General features: G+C 47.5%; 4 protein-coding genes across 5 annotated transcripts; 2 read left to right on the top strand and 2 right to left on the bottom strand.

Annotated features, from left to right (window-relative positions):
- Positions 1 to 285: 285 nt before the first annotated feature.
- On the bottom strand, positions 286 to 2,367 carry coil (coilin p80). The gene is made up of 4 exons (XM_067231669.1): positions 2,095 to 2,367; positions 722 to 1,877; positions 442 to 531; positions 286 to 348 (listed from the first exon to the last, which is right to left on the bottom strand). Exons 1-4 carry the CDS (start codon positions 2,343 to 2,345, stop codon positions 286 to 288), a joined length of 1,560 nt encoding a protein of 519 aa, XP_067087770.1. The 5' UTR covers positions 2,346 to 2,367.
- Positions 2,368 to 2,794: 427 nt separating this feature from the next.
- scpep1 (serine carboxypeptidase 1) lies at positions 2,795 to 8,052 on the top strand. The gene is made up of 13 exons (XM_067233830.1): positions 2,795 to 2,949; positions 3,227 to 3,366; positions 3,478 to 3,567; positions 3,656 to 3,811; positions 4,251 to 4,325; positions 4,580 to 4,652; positions 5,296 to 5,333; positions 5,749 to 5,877; positions 6,137 to 6,221; positions 6,380 to 6,493; positions 6,658 to 6,795; positions 7,042 to 7,205; positions 7,380 to 8,052. The coding sequence occupies exons 1-13, from the start codon at positions 2,886 to 2,888 to the stop codon at positions 7,440 to 7,442; spliced, it is 1,329 nt and encodes a 442-aa protein (XP_067089931.1). The 5' UTR covers positions 2,795 to 2,885; the 3' UTR covers positions 7,443 to 8,052.
- On the bottom strand, positions 8,017 to 13,634 carry engase (endo-beta-N-acetylglucosaminidase). 2 transcript variants are annotated; one of them, XM_067233826.1, is made up of 14 exons: positions 13,433 to 13,634; positions 12,990 to 13,069; positions 12,539 to 12,740; positions 11,847 to 11,995; positions 11,487 to 11,641; positions 11,095 to 11,243; positions 10,798 to 10,969; positions 10,570 to 10,676; positions 10,281 to 10,392; positions 9,977 to 10,161; positions 9,598 to 9,740; positions 9,411 to 9,510; positions 9,032 to 9,143; positions 8,017 to 8,755 (listed from the first exon to the last, which is right to left on the bottom strand). In XM_067233826.1, the coding sequence occupies exons 1-14, from the start codon at positions 13,540 to 13,542 to the stop codon at positions 8,354 to 8,356; spliced, it is 2,178 nt and encodes a 725-aa protein (XP_067089927.1). In that variant the 5' UTR covers positions 13,543 to 13,634; the 3' UTR covers positions 8,017 to 8,353. The 2 variants fall into 2 exon arrangements, with proteins under 2 accessions (XP_067089927.1, XP_067089928.1); XM_067233827.1 differs by lacking the exon at positions 13,433 to 13,634 and adding an exon at positions 13,185 to 13,429.
- A 688-nt stretch (positions 13,635 to 14,322) lies between these two features.
- Positions 14,323 to 17,774, top strand: kpna7 (karyopherin alpha 7 (importin alpha 8)). The gene is made up of 12 exons (XM_067233828.1): positions 14,323 to 14,450; positions 14,537 to 14,677; positions 14,743 to 14,828; positions 15,073 to 15,241; positions 15,507 to 15,606; positions 15,683 to 15,765; positions 16,189 to 16,275; positions 16,419 to 16,595; positions 16,704 to 16,937; positions 17,027 to 17,209; positions 17,364 to 17,507; positions 17,616 to 17,774. Exons 1-12 carry the CDS (start codon positions 14,385 to 14,387, stop codon positions 17,700 to 17,702), a joined length of 1,557 nt encoding a protein of 518 aa, XP_067089929.1. The 5' UTR covers positions 14,323 to 14,384; the 3' UTR covers positions 17,703 to 17,774.
- Positions 17,775 to 17,991: the final 217 nt, after the last annotated feature.

Below are 17,991 nucleotides of genomic sequence, written 5' to 3' on the forward strand. Positions count from 1 at the left end.
TCTAACTCAGTGGTTCCCAACCCTGGTTCTTAGAACCTCTGCCCTGCATGTTTTAGATGTTTCCCTGCTCCAACACACCTGATTCAAATGAATGGTTGTTATCAGGCTTCTGCTGAGCTAGATAACGACTCAATCATTTGAATCAGGTGTGTGAAACATCTAAAACATGCAGGACAGAGGTCCCTGAGAGGTCCCACTGCTCTAAGGCTGCGTGTCCACTACAGCGGAGCGGTTGGCACCTCGGCGTCCAATTCATTTTCAATGAAACCGGGCGTTGACTCTCGCTTAGGGCATTGTGGGAGGTGTTTCATTGAAAATGAATTGGAAGCCGAGGTGCCGCCCGCTCCGCTGTAGTGGACACGCAGGGGAACTGGAGCATGCACCTAATGAGGTGTGTGAGTGTGCGGTGACTGTTGGTCTAGCGCCCCCTGGCTGTCGTACCTTGAAGGCGATCTTCTGTCCCACCGGGGGAGGAGCAGCTAGGAGAGGCAAGGTACTGTAGTCCCGCTTGGGGTCGCTAGCGACAGGGTTCTACGAGCAAAAACAAAAAAATGTACGTCAACATGGATAGATATGTTCATTTAAACAAGTTGGAGCAAAGTCAAATCATTTTCCCTAATGACCAGACCTCATTAGCAATAATATGTCATCCTGATGGACGTTTCTTCACATTACACTATTCATATAATAGGAAGAATCTCAGTCAGGAAAAATGGCATACCTGGGAAACCACAGATCTGTTTGTCAGTAAATCACTGTGATAAGATGGCTTCTGTTGCTGCTGTGAATCCTCGTAGTTAAAAGAGAAGCCTCGCCCTCCATTTTGCTCTCCACCACCTCTACCCTGTCCCAGGGCACCCCTGCCCGGTCTACCCCCACCCCTAGGGTTCCACCGTCCCCTCTCCCCACCACTCGGGCTCCCCCTACCCCTACCCCTGGAGGCTGAGGAGGGGTCACCCACGGCAGGTGCGACAGCCAGACCCATCCCACCCTGGGTTGGACGTTTGATAACCAGTCTGATCTCATCCTCACTGCTGCTGTCCGAGTCAGAACAACCAGGCTTTTCTGGAACCTTCTTGGACTGCTGAGTGGACCCGTTGGCTAAATGGGAAGAGTTTGTCGTTTGAGGAGGTGGACCAAGCGACTGCGGCCCTGAAGGAGTGAGTTTGTTCTTGGTGCCCGCTATAGGGCTTGAGGGTATGGTGTTAGCAGGGGAGGAAGTGGGTTTGGGTAAAGGAGTTTTTTTAGGTGGGGGTTTGGCTGGTGCCTTGCTGGAGGCTGCTTCATCCGAGGAGGAATCTGTCTCAGATGAAGATGATGGGGGAGGCGGAGGGGGTTTGGTAGCAGGTGTTTTCGCTTTTGGAATGTCTTTCGTGGCAGTAGGGGTTAAAGTGGAGGGTGTTTTGGAGGGCGGTTTTTGCGTGGGTGTCTTTTTGGGAGCCTCTTCCTCCTCCGTGCTACTGTCACTTGAATCTGTGGAGACATTTTGTCTGGTTGTGGACACTTTTCTGTTGACGGGAGCTGGTATGGGAGCTGCTTGGGCCTTCTTGGTACTTTTGCCAGGCTGGGAAACGGTGGTTGAGGGAGCTTTGGTGGGGGTAGAGACCAGATTCTCCCCTCCCTCCTTTCCCTTCTTTTCTTTCTTCTTTTTCTTCTTTTCTTTATTCCTGTCATTGTCTGCAGTCTGGGTGGACTCCCTCTCTTGGCTCTTGTCGTGTTTCTTCTTTTTCTTCTTTGTCTTCCACGGCACACTAACTCCATTCTCGGTCGGTTCTTCCTCTTCTGCTTCTCTCCCTCTCTTCTTGGCGTTTCCACCAGCAGTGGAGGGACAGCTGGCTTCCAGACCACTCACCGGAGTCAGCCTGTCCACTCTCACCCTGTCACCAAACACAGGACAGAAAGGTTCATACAATACTGTGGGAAACGATATGAGATGAGTTAGCAGATCATGTCATGAAGATATACGCATTATTTTAGGTAGGCCTTGGTCTTCGTTCCAATATATAGTTATTGTTGGACAAGCTACCCACCATCTTTATTACGTTTCGCAGGACATGGATCAAGCTAGATCTCAATATGGAAACCTGAACGTACCTGATGCTGTCGTTATCGCGGACCACGTAAATGCTCTCTGTATGAGGCAGGTAACAGTCCTCAATGTACAAGTTCAAGACGTTTTTACGGCTGAAGTCAAACTTCTCTCGTATTATGCTGGCAAGATCCGCAACCACCCGGCATTTATTTAGGTCTACAAGCACCCAACACATACGACAGTCGGGTACAGCAGGTGGCGGATAATCAAAGTACAGTCGAACTCGTATTGAATTAACACTTGAGGATGCCATTGCTGTCTCACACTGCACGAAACGTGCGACCCGGTGTTGAGTTTGAGGAGCTCGCGCTAACAAAACTTTGCCAGTCTCATGTAGGGTGTTCAAGCTTACTGTCCCCTGTTGGCTCGGAGTGGAATTAAATCACATATTTACTAGGGCATACTAAGCCTAAACCTACATAATTTCAGAATTTACATAAATACGAGATCTACATTAGACAATAAAAACTCTCTCAAACCACTCTTAAAATATCTATATCTCGCTCTTGTGACCCCCCTGTACCACATGGGGAACTTTTATTTTGAAATACATCCAGACAATCTCATGTGGATCTATACATTGCTGCCTGGGAGGGCGGTATTTTGCTTTTTTACACTGATGAAATTCAAAAGTTAAATCTCCGCCTATTCGGAGTACACTGAGATATAAAACGTGCGCACCTACTGTTTCGGTCAGCTGTTCGTCTGATCATATGACTAGAGTTCCCATTCCTCAGTACCATCAGTTTCACGCCCGGTAGCAATCGACGTTGTTGTCATCTTGGCTGAGACAATGGGGTCGTCAAAAGCAAGCTTGTGGGGCATTGTTGTGGCGATCATCTTGGTCATTGATGCTGGTAAGAAGTAATTTGATGTATCCATTAAATACGATGTTTAGGGACATTTGAGGCTAATTTACATAGCTAGAAATTAGAGGTTAACTTCTGAGGTTAACTTTTTGTTAGGGTTGTACTGTAGCTATGATCTAATGAAAAGGGTCCCAGTTCTTCTCATTAGTTTTCGCATATTTTTGGGGGGAACATGACCGATAGTGAACATCCAGTATACCTGACGGACGTCTACCCGAATAGCCAACTGTACTGATTAAAGATGATCACGTGATCTTCCACACAGGGCTGTCGAATCCCGTACAAGCCAAAGAGACTTGGGGCTATGTGGATGTCCGCGAGGGAGCCCACATGTTCTGGTGGCTGTACTACGCTGACAGCCCTTCCGCAAGTTACACTGAACTCCCTCTTGTGATGTGGCTGCAGGTGGGTCACAGAACGAAGCCCAGCATGTTACCTTGCTTCTCTGAATAGATAGATGATTTGGTATTCATTTATTGCAAACGTTGGTTTGGGTTTCCCCTGTCTCGTCCCCAGGGCGGTCCAGGAGGTTCTGGCAGTGGCTTTGGGAACTTCGAGGAGATTGGACCCCTTGACAGGGACCTGCAGCCCAGGAAAACCAGCTGGGTAATGCTCAACCATCTGGACATAGCTGTCATCACAGTACATTTTTGACATCACTTCCTGGTCGTTACAACACTGTGTTGTCCTACAGGTCCAAACCTCCAGTGTGCTGTTTGTGGATAACCCGGTAGGGACCGGCTTCAGCTACACTGACCAGCCTGACTCGTACGCCACCGACGTGGCCACAGTCGCCTCAGATATGCTGGTCCTGCTCAAGCAATTCTTTGCTAAGAACAAAGACTTCCAGGTAGGTTAGGAGCAGTACATTGTAAACTGTATTTTTTGCCAGATTGATAATGGATACAGCAGCACAAGCCACTATGGATATCTGGTCTTTGGTAGAGCAGGGCCTGACTATTCTTACAGAACCACCATCCATAGGTGGGGTGGTAAGTCTCCAGGAACATGGATTGACGTAAATAGTCACGTGGCTGAGCGGTTAGAGAATCGGGCTAGTAATCAGAAGGTCGCTGGTTCGATTCCCGGCCGTGCAAAAAAAAAAAGACTTGTCCTTGGGCAAGACACTTCACCCTACTTGCCTCGGGGGGAATGTCCCTGTACTTACTGTAAGTCGCTCTGGATAAGAGCGTCTGCTAAATGACTAAATGTTAATAGTAAATATGGATGCTGTGCCCCGACTGGTGTTGTGTCAATCCTTCTTAGTCTGACTTGATTCTCTTCTGCAGGCAATTCCCTTCTACATCTTCTCTGAGTCCTACGGAGGGAAAATGGCTGCTGCCATCTCGTTGGAACTCACCAAGGTAATGCTGAGCTGTTGCCAACTGGCAGTAAAGTCCTGGAGATTTTACAGGTGTGAGTCACATGTTTGGACATGTTTTGTCTGAGTGTCAAGACTAGATATTCACTGTCATGTGACAGACTGAGCTTTACACGGAGGGAAACTTTGATGTTATGGTGCCGAAATGAGTTCTGACTTCCTGAAATATACACCCGAAATATACACCCACACCAATCAGCTGTGTGTGTGATATGTGTGTCACATTTGTATTTTCAGGCCATCCAAAAAGGGACGTTGAAATGTAATTTTGCTGGCGTTGCCCTTGGTGACTCCTGGATATCACCGCTGGGTCAGTATACATTTACATTTAGTCATTTAGCAGACGCTCTTATCCAGAGCGACTTACAGTAAGGACAGGGACATTCCCCCGAGGCAAGTAGGGTGAAGTGTCTTGCCCAAGGACACAGCGTCAGTTGGCATGACCGGGAATCGAACTGGCAACCTTCGGATTACTAGCCCGATTCTCTCACCGCTCAGCCACCTGACTCCCCAGTATGGAAACAACCCCTACCTAGAACATCTAGTAATGCCTTCGTGGAACATCTGACTATATCCCTTTCGCACCACAGACAGAGACAGTGACAGAAGAAGAGAATGCACATTACTTAGAAGAATCGCCAAAACCTGGATCATCATACTCTAATTGCCCCATTGACTTTTTAATGTCCATACGAGACTGTCTTCATAACATCAGATGAAGTGCTTACTTTTGACTACTGAGTATCATATGACCATATAAACTTAACAGTGCCGTTTACGTCCACGTTCAAAACTTCAGCCTGGCACAGCCGTTTTTCTGCATGGATAGACAGTTATAGCACCCCGGCCAAAGTCAGTCTGGCTAATGTGTTCCTACCACAGTAGTCCTCACTGGGCTACTCAAGCTGTCATGTGATGTGATGGCATAGTGATGCAACTTCTCTTATTTGCAGATTCTGTGATGACCTGGGGGCCTTATCTCTACACCACGGTGAGTACAGCTCTCTCTCTCACACACACACACACACAGACACACACTAGTAAGATTGCTAGTGCTACATGTTTATTTTAAAGACTATCATGTGATGTGAAATCCTTCTGTTTACTATAGTTCTTCTGCCAAGTGGCTGGTTAATCTGGTCAAGCTGACACTGTAGTGTTACCCACAGAACTGACCTTTTAAGCATAGCTTAGTAGAACTAGCAACACATCCAACTCCAATCTCTGCTAAATGACTACAGCCTGGGGACGGTAAACAATGAAGTGATGTAGCTAGAATAGGCAGTGCATTCTGGGTAACGTAGTTGTGTCCCTACTAATAAGTCTTTATTGATATAGCACATTGCATACAAGAACTGCAGCTCAAAGTGCTTTACATGACTGACTGTAATGTGTCCCCTGCCCAGTCCCTGCTGGATGACTTCGGCCTGAAAGAGGTGACGGGTGCGGCGGAGGCGGTGAAGCAGGCGGTGGAGCAGGGCCTCTACCAGAAGGCCACAGAGCTGTGGTCGGTCACAGAGACGGTGGTGGAGCAGGTCAGTCACACTAACACAACCGTACGCCATTTTGACTAGTCCAGAGAGAGTCTAGTTCGATACAAGTCAAGTCCACCCATCTTGTATAGTGAGGCATACGATGCATATAGGTGTACAGCACCAGTCAAAATGGGAAAATGTGGGAAAACTTTTGACTGGTAATGTATGTTGTGATTATGCATGCCGGGATCTGTCGTTTCAGCCATCATAAAGATTCAAAGTGTAATTTCTGTCCTTGTATTGTCTCCGCTGATTTCAGAACACAAATGGAGTCAACTTCTACAACATCCTCACCCAGGACCCTGATGAGAAAATGACCTCTGTTGCAGGAGAAGGATTCATCAGTGAGTTTCCCAAATGTTGTCGTTAGATTATTCTAAGTCTATTGGTGTGAATCTTGTATCCCACATCTTCTCCAAGCAGGGAAATTTCCCATATTTTCTGTTTATCATCATAACATAACATTCTTTTATATTCATTTTACTTGTGTTTATTCCTTCAGCCATGCTGATGCGCCGCCATATTCGCCCCCTCCACCGCCAATCACTTGATCAGCTGATGAATGGACCAATCCGGAAGAAGCTGGGGATCGTCCCTCAGAACGTCACCTGGGGAGGTACCGTACTGCTCCGCAAAGAAGTGGATCATGTTTAGGTTCTACCATCATAGTTGAAGAATGAAACACAAACACGGTATAAGAACATCTCGGGTTCACTTCGTGGTGTGCCAGTCGTTTTCTAATTTATCCGATTATTTCCTCCTCTGTCTTCGTCCTCCCAGGCCAGGCAGAGGATGTGTTCAGCAGCATGGCCGGAGACTTCATGAGGCCCGTGGTGGACATTGTTGACCAGCTGCTGGACGCTGGGGTGAACGTCACCGTCTACAACGGTCAACTGGACCTTATTGTGGACACCATGGGTATGGGACTGTCTGCCAGAAGCACTCTCATTCACCTTACAGCTGCTGGTCCAGTTAGACAATATTTCGTTGTTCATGTTATCAAAAATACTTCCTTCAAATAGATTGTGACATAGACATGATGAGATGTCCAGTTCAGTCTATTGACTAATGCATCAATAAATGATTTGATATGAGGAAAGCACAAAGTTGACATGACCGCTCACCGACTAATCCCTGATTGGTTGTGTGCGTTGATTGGCGCAGGTCAGGAGGAATGGGTGAAGAAGCTGAAGTGGGCGGGTCTACAAGGGTTCAACAAGCTGAAATGGACGCCTTTGGATGACCCTGAGTCCCCGGGGGTGACTGGAGCCTTCTGTAAGACCTACAAGAACTTCTCCTTCTACTGGATCCTGAAGGCAGGACACATGGTAAAGGGGGCCGGCCTGGATGCAACTTTTAACAGACAGTATTCTCAGGGTTAAGGACCGTTGGCAGTTTGAATTGTTTTTATTACAAGAAGATATATAAATCTATATATATATATATATATTGTCGAGTGGCATTTTTTGACAGATGTTCTCCTTTTGTAATATTTATGACAGATCCCATCAGACCAGGGACCCATGGCCTTACAGATGCTGAAGATGGTGACCCAGCAGGACTGATCCTCTCTCTCTCCCTCACACACACACACACGAACACTGATGCCAGCTGGAATGGCTCTCCATCAGTTTTTAGACAATCAAGACAAATCACCACCAACAGCATTCTGTTCTATACAGCAGACTGTATTCACTATACTGATCAATACCAAATCTCAGAAGGTAGTTTCTTAAGATGGATGCTCATGGACTTTCCTCATAAGTGATTGTTTTTTGTCAACTTAAAAAACAATACTTTTTTTTTTTAAATAATGGCTGTTTCATACTAAAACCAAAAGACAAATCTAAATAGTTAAACAATAACACTGAATATTTCATTTTTTTTAATTATTACATCCATTCATGCATTTTTGTGTTTGAAGTGCTGCAACTTGTCCCAGAGTTGATGGGAATACAATCACAAGACTTTTTCTGATCCTTGAAGTAAAGGGTATAAACTCTGTTGTGTGATAAGGCTAGTCATTATCATGCAGTTTCCATTAGGAACATTTATTAAAAAAATGTTTTATATTCATGTTTAATGTTTATGTTCCTGCTTTTCCAGTTCATGAAAGAAATTTAAAACCACTTTTGCTATTGAAAATGTCCTAATTAAATAACCAGATGAAATTTACTGGGAATTTTCCTCTTTACTGTCACACTATTTCTGGTGCATTTATGCATATTACTAAAACCGATATTTAAGATGTGTTGCATGGCTTGTATAAAGGCAAGGAACGAGGAAATGTCTCTCATTCAATCAATCCATTGATTGTATTTCCCTATCCAAAGCCCCAACTCCTTCCTGTTGCACTGAGCTGCAAATCAGAGCACCCAAGTAGACACAGCGATCTGCCTGACTGAAGCACCCACCAGGACCACAACCTTTAAACTGACGACAAACACAGCTGACCAGGGCAGGAAGCGACTCTGGACTATTGAGACGCGGCCTCCTGCTCTGCTGTGTAGCTAAGACTGATTCGGCCCCACTGGGTCTCCGGAACCAGGAAGCCCTCCCTGGTCACCGGCTCCACCACCAGCTCCAGCAGACCCGGGGGCCTGGGGACCTCCAGCTCCGACATGCGGAACAGGGGCGCGTGAGCCCGGCCCACGAGAGCCAGCCGGCCGGGGGGGATCCGGGGGTCAGGCCCCCTCAGTCGGCGCCAGTGAATCCGGAAGTGGCGCACCAGCTGGGCCGGGTAGCACCAGCGCAGGGTGGCGTTGAGGACGAGGCGGGGGGAGTCGTCAGGGTTGGTGCTGGCCAGCCAGACAAGGTCGTGCAGGCCCAGGTCTTTGACAGGGTCGGGAGGAACAGAGAAGCTGTTGGCATCTAGGACCTGGGAAGAGGAGAGAGGACAAGGAGACACAGATGAGTCATCTTGATCTAAAAAAAATAGTTGACTCCATTGTCTTTTTTTGGGGCCTTTTGTTGGCACAACTTATTAACGGGAAGAGAGAGAAAGGGGAAGACATGCAGGAACTGGCCTGAATCGGATTCGAACCCAGGCACCTCCATTAGGTCAGGGCCCTTACCTAGTGAGCCGCCTTCCCCTTGATAAAAACTTGAACAAGTGTCTGTGTGTGTGTGTCGGAGGACGTGGAGAGAGCCTCACCATGAACTCCCCAATCCTGCAGGAAAAAGGCGTGTCCTGAGCCTCCCCTTCCCGGCGCACACTCACACACACGTCCTTCAGAGCGCAGCCCTTCAGCTGCAGCTGGGAACACCTGCAGACAGCGCCCCCCAGGGGACAGGAGTAGTAAGGCGTATACCGGAAATATACGATGAGCTTCAGATCAAATCTAAATTGATCGAGTACAATAAATCAAGATAATTCACACATAAGTCACACGTGAGTGACATTAGGCTGTGTACAGGTGAGAATGGGATAGGGGACTGAGGTAGAAGTCTGACAAGATGATGTTGCTGCAGACCACAGGAGGGTGTGAGGCAGGCCGTGATTAGCAGGCTAGCAGGTGAGGGAGGGACAGTACCTCACAGTCCAGCCCTCTGGGTTCCACTGGCCACAACTCTGGGAGAACTGCCTCACCAACTGGTGCTCCTCCTGCAGAGCCTCTGGATGGACGCTGCTGGCTACACACACACACACACGCTGTCTGTTTTGTACGTGCTGGAACTAAGAGTCTCTCCAGCCAGCGGGAGATCGAGTGCGCGACTCACTCAGTATGTCCTGGGCCCCCTCCTGTGTGCAGAGCGGCGCGTCGCTGGTCTTGAGCTCCAGTGACACGGTGACCCCTGCAGACGGTTTGTAGATGAGGGAAACAAACGTGGTGGAGGCCAGTGGCACGTGGAGGGAGAAGATCCTGATGGGGGGGGGGGGGGGGGGGGAGGAGGGAGAAGCTGGTCACACCAGAGTCCACAAAGTTCACACAGGAAGTATTGTATGGCACACAGCAAAACACAATTTTGACACAACAACAGTAAAGAGAAGGGATAAAATGGTATGGAGAATAAAGGATACAATGGAGAGAATTTGCATTCATCAATAAAGTACCTGTACTGTTTAAACACACACACACACACATCGCCTCCTCCCTACCTGGCAGAGACTTTGGAGAGGCTGGAGGGGAGGAGGCCCTCCACCAGCAGGGAGCAGCCCCCATTCCAGGCATCCTCGGGGCAGCCTCGTGTCCTCATCCAGCCCCCCCCCTCCAGCTCCTCCCTGTAGTAGAGGGGCTGCAGCTCCTGGCCGTTCAGATTGAACCAGCTCTCTTCCATCTCTGGCTGCACAGGGAAGAGCATGACAACAGGCACTTGTTGGTGTACATCGGCAGCCATTTTGTCACGTTCAAGCGACGTCAGTATTTGTGTGTTGCTTCTCCTTCCTTCCTCATGCACAGTACCTGTCCCCTCCGGTAAAGTTTCATCCCAAACCCCTGGCAGAAGGACGAGAAGAAGGGAAGCGGAGAGGCCGGTTGGTGGATGTACAGGAAGTCAGACAGGAGACCCCAGAACCTGAAAACAGGATGTGATGCCACAGCATGAATGCCCAGTAAAAAAATAAAAAAAGGGAATCATTTATTAATAAGAATAATTGATTTCAATGAACAGTCTGTTGCAGTCCTATCCAGTAGGTTAGAAACAATGAAAGTTGATTTGGGGAGCTGCATGCTACAACAACGGTGAGCTCACTTGTCTTGGTTATTGCGGAACTCCGTCTTGTTGGAGAGGGTCTCGTACACCCATCCAGGAGCAAAGATGGCCGTGGACAGATTGTGTTTACGAATCAACTCCAGGGCCTGAAGAGAGAGAGAGGTTTGAGCTCTGGAAAAATTGCAGTTTTAGCGCACACACACCCTCTCAGAAAATCACTTCTTATGAACACTCAAGCGCACAGCTGGCCACCCGGGTGACCCGTACCTTGTTGGTCTCAAACTTCCCCCCTACCACCTCCCCCCTAGCGAACACATCCACGCCCACGTAGATGTCCGCCAGCCTGCCTTGGGCCGCAGAGTAGGCCCCCATCCCAACCAGACTCTGCTCGGTCCAGTTGTAGTTGGTGAAGATGCCATCGCACGCATCGAAAAACACTCTGAGAAGAGAGAGAGAGCGAGGAGAAAAAACAGGGAGTGAGACAGGGAAGAGTATTTTTCTGTCAGAAAGTGTCAAGAGCCTCTAAATAACTGACTTATTTAGGACTTTGTTCCTTCGACCTACCGGTTGGACTGGTTGAGTTCGTTCTGCCACTTGAGCTGGCCGTCCACCAGCACGCTGTCATACCATAGCACCAGGCTGCCAGGGACCCGCTCGTGGACCTGGTCCGTCAGGTAGCGCAGGAACAGAGGGGTGTTCTTCACTGCCACCTCCTACCACCGGGGGGCGACAGAGAGATAGAAATCAACGTATGCTTAGCTTGCTAGGACGACTTTGTGTGCTTGGTAGTGTGACCCTCAACCCTGAAGAAAATGTGAACAATATAATGTCAGAATATGCAGACTTTTAGATCAATGCCAGAACAAACAATTTATTTTTGTATCTTTCAGATAGTTATCCTCCACCATATAATGTTTTACATCATGATGCAAAAAGAAATATATCCCAGTGCTCACATTAAGAGTGTTTTCGATGTTTATGAGCCAACCATCGAAGCCGTAGTAATATGTGATCTGGACCAGCCTATCAGCTACAGCGCGGTAAGACTCCTCGTCTTTCAGGAAGTCCTCGCAGGTCTTTTTCCCATCCGTCCACTCGGTGATGAAGGTGCCTGGAAAGCCAGCCAATCAGATTCTACGATAAGCTGCTCGGTGACTGAAAAAGGCCCAGCAGACGTTCAGAGAGACTGTTGCCAGAATCAGCAGATAGCTAGTCATGGGTCTTGTGCTTGAGGCTCGTAACTGTGTGACATCCACACGTCTTAACTGACGTACACTCAGCACATCGTCAGTGAACAGGGTCTGTTTCAGCCTCACCCAGCACCAGCACTCCGTGTCTGTGGGCTGAGTTGGTCCACACGGCAGGGGGGATGGTGACCATGTTGTGGCTGAAGTAGTTGAAGATGTCGATGTACTGCCAGTGGTAGAAGACGTAGGGAGCGTCCGAAGAGGCCCCCTGAACGAACCTCAGACAGGAAGGAGAGAGGGTAAACATGGAGGTGATCGGCCTGGGGTCTGGTCTCAGACACACTAGAACTAGAACTGTCTCAGACACACTAGAACTAGAACTGTCTCAGACACACTAGAACTAGAACTGTCTAAGACACACTAGAACTAGAACTGTCTAAGACACACTAGAACTAGAACTGTCTAAGACACACTAGAACTAGAACTGTCTAAGACACACTAGAACTAGAACTGTCTAAGACACACTCTAAAACTAGAACTGTCTAAGACAGTACCCCCTTCTCCTGATTTCTGAATCCAAGTACCCCCCATACCTATATTTATGTTGTATAAGTAAGTATTTATTTAAAAAAAATCATGATTTACTTTCGTATTTTTACAGTTTCCACTTTCTCTCTCGTACCCCCATTTGAGAAACACTGGTCTAAGACACACACTCACACACACAGGAAAACCGCAACAAGTCGACAAACGTATCTAAATAATACCCAGCATGCACTCATAAGGCACACCTATGTACAAACCCACATGTGACAACATACCTGTCGTCAAGGTAACCGCCCATCATATCATGTGACACCAGCGTCCTGCGTGGACAGCTCGCCAGCGGTGGCTCCCGTTTGGCCAGGGGGACTGTTGCCACGTTAAAAGGGCTGGCCTCGCTCAGTCTCCACGACAACAGCTGATCCAGGGTCTGAAGACCGGAGCTGATTGGCTCAGTAGTGTCAGGGTCATAGTGTTTAGCTGTACCAAACAGACAATGACTGGTTCATGCCCTCTGTTTGGACTTCCTCACTCTGCATCTCATTTAACAACATCATGCACTACTAGATCATTCAGTTGAAATAAATAATAAATGTCCTCCTTGAGAATAATACAACATCAGAAAGACAATGTTTCTCCCTCCTGTTTGACATGATAAACGTAGCAACCTTTATGTAGCGTACAAGTGTAGTTAGGTGTCATGCAGTGTTTAATAAACAGACAGCTCACCTGGCAGTGATGAAGCGCCATACTTGATGATTTCATGGACAGTTACAGATTCCATTGCTTTATCAAAACAAGATATCAAGCTGGTGGAAGATGTCAAACGGATGTCATGGATTTTGCAGGACACTGAACACACTACGGATTGTCTTGTAACACAATACATAGCCTATTGTTCGAGGACAATACGCAGACACTTACCTGATTTCAAACATTATTTCAAAAACGATTTCTTCAGAGAAATATGAATGACTTGTGTCTTAGAAATACCGGAAAAGGGGCTAGGCTAAAACTTGGCTTGCAATGACGGTATAATGTAGCTATATATACACAACAATTTTACAACATAATCATGCAGTAGATAAAGCAATAGACATTATGTCTAGAAATACACCCAAATCCAACTTCAAACAGATCTCGCTGTAAACAAAATGTTGTTATTGTGTTACCCGCCGCTTGTGTCAGTTTTGGCCACCTTGGCCGCGCTAGAATCATCTTCTCTTTTTCTCCGTTGTTTCTGGACCATATCTCTGCCGTCCGTTTTCTGTGCATTGTCCATCTCCAAGAATGTAAAGATTACTGGACAAAGTCTTTGAATTACTTGTTTACTGATTATACAGGAATCTTTCAAATAAAATAAAAAGTTATTGTGTCGTCTATTGGCTGAAGTATCAAGACGCTCTTGCGTGCATTTCAGCCGACCAATGGTTGCTCAGATCGAAGTATCGCGTGGAAAGCATTTTGACCGTGGCTGTCAGATTCAAGCAGTCAAAGCTAAATCGTTGACATCCAGATGCATGCACGAGTATTATAATCAGTTTTATACAAAGGTATTAATAATTTGAACAAATAACGTTTTTTTGTTGTTGTTTTTTATACATTAGGGGTTTTACATTTAATGCACATGCTTTTGGACATTAGGTTACTGATTTGAAAGTTTAGTACAAATATTTTTATATGATATTTTTAAGTATCATAACTTATATCTTTCACTTAAAAGCCGAATTGCTATTGAGGACTAATAACAAAGACTATCGAAACACTCTTTGTTAATACAATGATGAATCAATTGTTGTCGTCTGTGTGGTCCGGAATCTAATTTTCCGGTTGATGTCTTATTTTCAAAATAAAGTCACAAGAGAAATGTTTTTTTGTTTCTTTATTTCTTTCCCAAAAATACTAGAAAGAATACATAGCATTCATGTAATCAGATATAAATATGAGTATAGCCTATATTATAGGCTGCCGAAAATGGCATACCTGACAAATCATTGACAACAAGCTGCACCTGTTGTAGCGCACGGTTTTCATACTTAACTGCATGTCAATAAGATCGTTCACACTTCAGCTTTGTTTCCCGACTAGAAGAACCATCCATATACTTGTGCTTTAACGTTCACCATGCCGACGAAGAATGTTGTGGATGAACGCATGACCAAGTTCAAAAACAAGGGGAAAGAACCTGCGGTGAGCCAACATGTAATTTATTCATGACACGATTTGTGGGATGCACATAATTGTAGTCTTCTTTCTAAAGTAATTTTCACTTGTAGAAACTTCGTGAGCGTCGAATCGCTGAGTGCGTTGAGTTACGGAAAGCGCATAAGAATGAGAACTTCTTGAAAAGGAGAAACATTTCTACTCTACCGGACGACAAGGCTTTGTCACCGGAGTACATCACCGATAATCACGAGGTAGATGGACTGAAGTAGTGTTCGTTTTGTCTAGCCTGCTTAAAGTAATCAAATATTATTTTTAGGCCATTAGTACAGCAATCGAGGACATAATTGGCCACGTGAACAGTGACTGCAAGGACAGGCAGGCTCGAGGTTGCCAAGCTGCCCGGTGAGTCAACTACACAAATTGGAAATCAGGCCTGATGACACACTTCTTGACGTAGTCAAACCAGCGAGCAATTTATTTACAAAGGTCACCAAATTTCACACCCTGTCTTTTTTTTTCCATTTGACATCTTGGGAAGTGGCCTGTGAAGGCCTATAATAGGCTTGGGGAGTGCTCTTACAAGTGTTAGTTAGCCATGTTAAATCAAGCAGGAAATGTGTTCAAGAGGACAATTCCCTGTGTTCAGAAAGCTGCTGTCTCGCGAGCGAAACCCTCCACTGAAGGAGATCGTGGACGCGGGGCTGCTGTCCCGCTTTGTGGAGTTCCTCGGCAGAGATGACGATCATACCTTGCAGTTTGAAGCGGCGTGGGCACTCACCAACATCGCGTCTGGCACCTCGTGGCACACACAGCAGGTGTGTAACCATGGCAGCAGGAACTAGGGGTGCTGAGGGTGCTGCACCCCCTGCTGACGGCACGAGAATGTAAAATGTTATGGCTTGAAAATCCAGCACCGCACCCCCCTGATAAAATGTCCCAACGGCTATGTGTAACTTTTGACTAAACGTTTTGCCAGAGTCGGGACTGTTCCTATTGCTCTTAAGATGGCTGTCAATCTAACGCTTACCACCATTTCAAGTGCAATTCCAATCTTGAAGGGAACCACTTTCTGTATTCCAGGTGGTTGAACATGGCGCAATACCGGCCTTCATATCACTGCTGGCGTCTCCCATGCTGCACATCAGTGAGCAGGCTGTCTGGGCTCTGGGTAATATCGCAGGTATGCACTCAACCAGACCCTGCGCTCACGTTCAGATGTGTCGTGAGATGGGTACCAGTTTGTAGTGTCTTCTCAGGCGACGGGGCGGCGTATCGAGATGCTCTGATCGAATGCAATGTCATTCCTGCGCTGCTGACTCGCATCACCCCCGACACTCCTGTGAGTACCTAGTCCTTGGCACGATCCCTAAAACCTGCATGTGTCCTCCTTGGGAGTCAGTTGGCTGAGCGATGAGGGAGTCGGGCTAGTAATCCGAAGGTTGCCAGTTCGTTTCCCGGTCATGCCAACTGACGTTGTGTCCTTGGGCAAGGCACTTCACCCTACTTGCCTCGGGAATGTCCCTGTACTTACTGTAAGTCGCTCTGGATAAGAGCGTCTGCTAAAGGACTAAATGTAAATGTCCTCACTCCAGATGTACACATACTTTACTAGTACACTCCTGTAGGCTAACATGCAACCCTCGTGTTTCCTCATATAGGCTAAGACGAGGTCAAAAAAGGGTTAGGGTTGGGCTTTGTAATACTGATGGAAGGGGGAGTGTACCTTAAAACCGTCGATGCCATCTCGTTGGTCCCTATCCAGGTGGGCTACCTGCGGAACCTGACGTGGACCCTGTCCAACCTCTGCCGCAACAAGAACCCCTTCCCGCCCATGTCGGCCGTGAAGCAGGTACCCGGAATCTGTTTTGCCAGTGTGCTTGGTTCACATCACCCGTATGTGTACTCTTTGTGAAGAGTCTTAAAATGTCATGAGTTCCTGCTAATCCGACAGCTGGCGCCGCGGTTGTAACCAGAGCTTTTTGTCATTGGCAGTTGCTGCCCTCCCTGATCCAGCTGCTCCACCTGAGCGATAAGGACATCCTGTCGGACGCGTGCTGGGCCGTCTCCTACCTAACGGACGGCGCCAACGACCGCATCGACGTCGTGGTGACGACGGGCATCGTACCCCGCCTGGTGGCGCTCATGGGCTTCGAGGAGCTGACCGTGGTGGTAGGGAGGCGGCCGGAAACTCGTCAGGCCCTTTCTTTTTTTGTTGCTCTGAAACGGGCTTGCAGAGGGTCAGGTTTTCTAGGTTGGATGTGTGCTTCCCCCCTCCAGACACCAGCCCTGCGGTCCATAGGAAACATCGTAAGCGGCTCAGACGTGCAGACCCAGGCGGCCATCGACGCCGGCGTGCTGGCGGCGCTGCCCCTGCTGATGAAGCACCCCAAGGCCAGCGTCCAGAAGGAGGCTGCCTGGGCCGTGTCCAACATCGCGGCGGGTCCCTGTCAGCAGATCCAGCAGCTGATCACCTGCGGCCTGATACCGCCGCTCGTAGACCTGCTTCGAAACGTAAACCGTGCACCGGGAGGATGTCGGGGACTGCTTCACCTCATCGGTTCAACGTTGTCATGTTTTGTGTTTTTTTTGTGTTTTTTAAGGGGGACTTTAAGACCCAGAGGGAGGTGGTGTGGGCCGTCACTAACTTCACCAGCGGAGGCACTGTGGAGCAGGTGGTCCATCTGGTGCAGAGTGGTGCACTGGAAGGCGTTCTCACCATGCTGCAGGTCAAAGATGCCAAGACCATCCTGGTCATCCTGGACTCCATCAACAACATGTTCATGGTGAGGTGTAGGGAACTAACCAGGACCTGCTACCTTGGGCTGTTGTGACCTTGGGTGCCAAATGTTTTCAATGACCAATTGGTTTGTTCTCATCAGAAAATGGACTAGGAAATCAAAATATTTTAAGATGGTGTCCTTGGTCTTATGTTACTAGGCAGCTGAAAAGCTTGGGGAGGTTGAGAAGCTGTGTCTCTTGGTGGAGGAACTTGGAGGGCTGGACCGCATTGAGATGTTGCAGAACCACGAGAATGACACTGTGTACCGAGCCGCCCAGAGCCTCATTGAAAAGTACTTCAATGTGAGTTTCGTGCTGTGCCGACTCAACTTTAGGCTCAAGGTTATTGTAGATCACTGATTTCTCATGTATGTGAATGGACCCCTCTTGGTTTCATCCCCATCTCTCCAGGATGAGAAGGACTGTCTGAAGACTGAAGCCACAGAGTCTGGCTTTGTGTTCCACACCCCAGAAGTCCAGAAGACCTTTGAGTTTTAATACTTCACACTACCCTTTTCATGCCCTGATGTCATATTTAAAAGTGAAACTAATAAAGTAATATTTTTGGAATGAGTCTTTCAGCTTGAGTGTTGCTGTCTGAATGGGAATGCTTGTTGTAATTGTACATGACTGACAATACGGGCCCTATGTGAGCAATTTCACTGACACAGAAATTAAACACTTGCGTGCATTGGGGTTAGAATAAGGCAAACATTTAGTGACATATACAAGGCATCCAAAGGAGTTGACATTCTACCCAGCAGCCAAACGGTAGCATAGCTGGAAT

Source organism: Osmerus mordax, chromosome 3, assembly GCF_038355195.1.
Source record: "Osmerus mordax isolate fOsmMor3 chromosome 3, fOsmMor3.pri, whole genome shotgun sequence".
NCBI classification, from domain to species: domain Eukaryota; kingdom Metazoa; phylum Chordata; class Actinopteri; order Osmeriformes; family Osmeridae; genus Osmerus; species Osmerus mordax.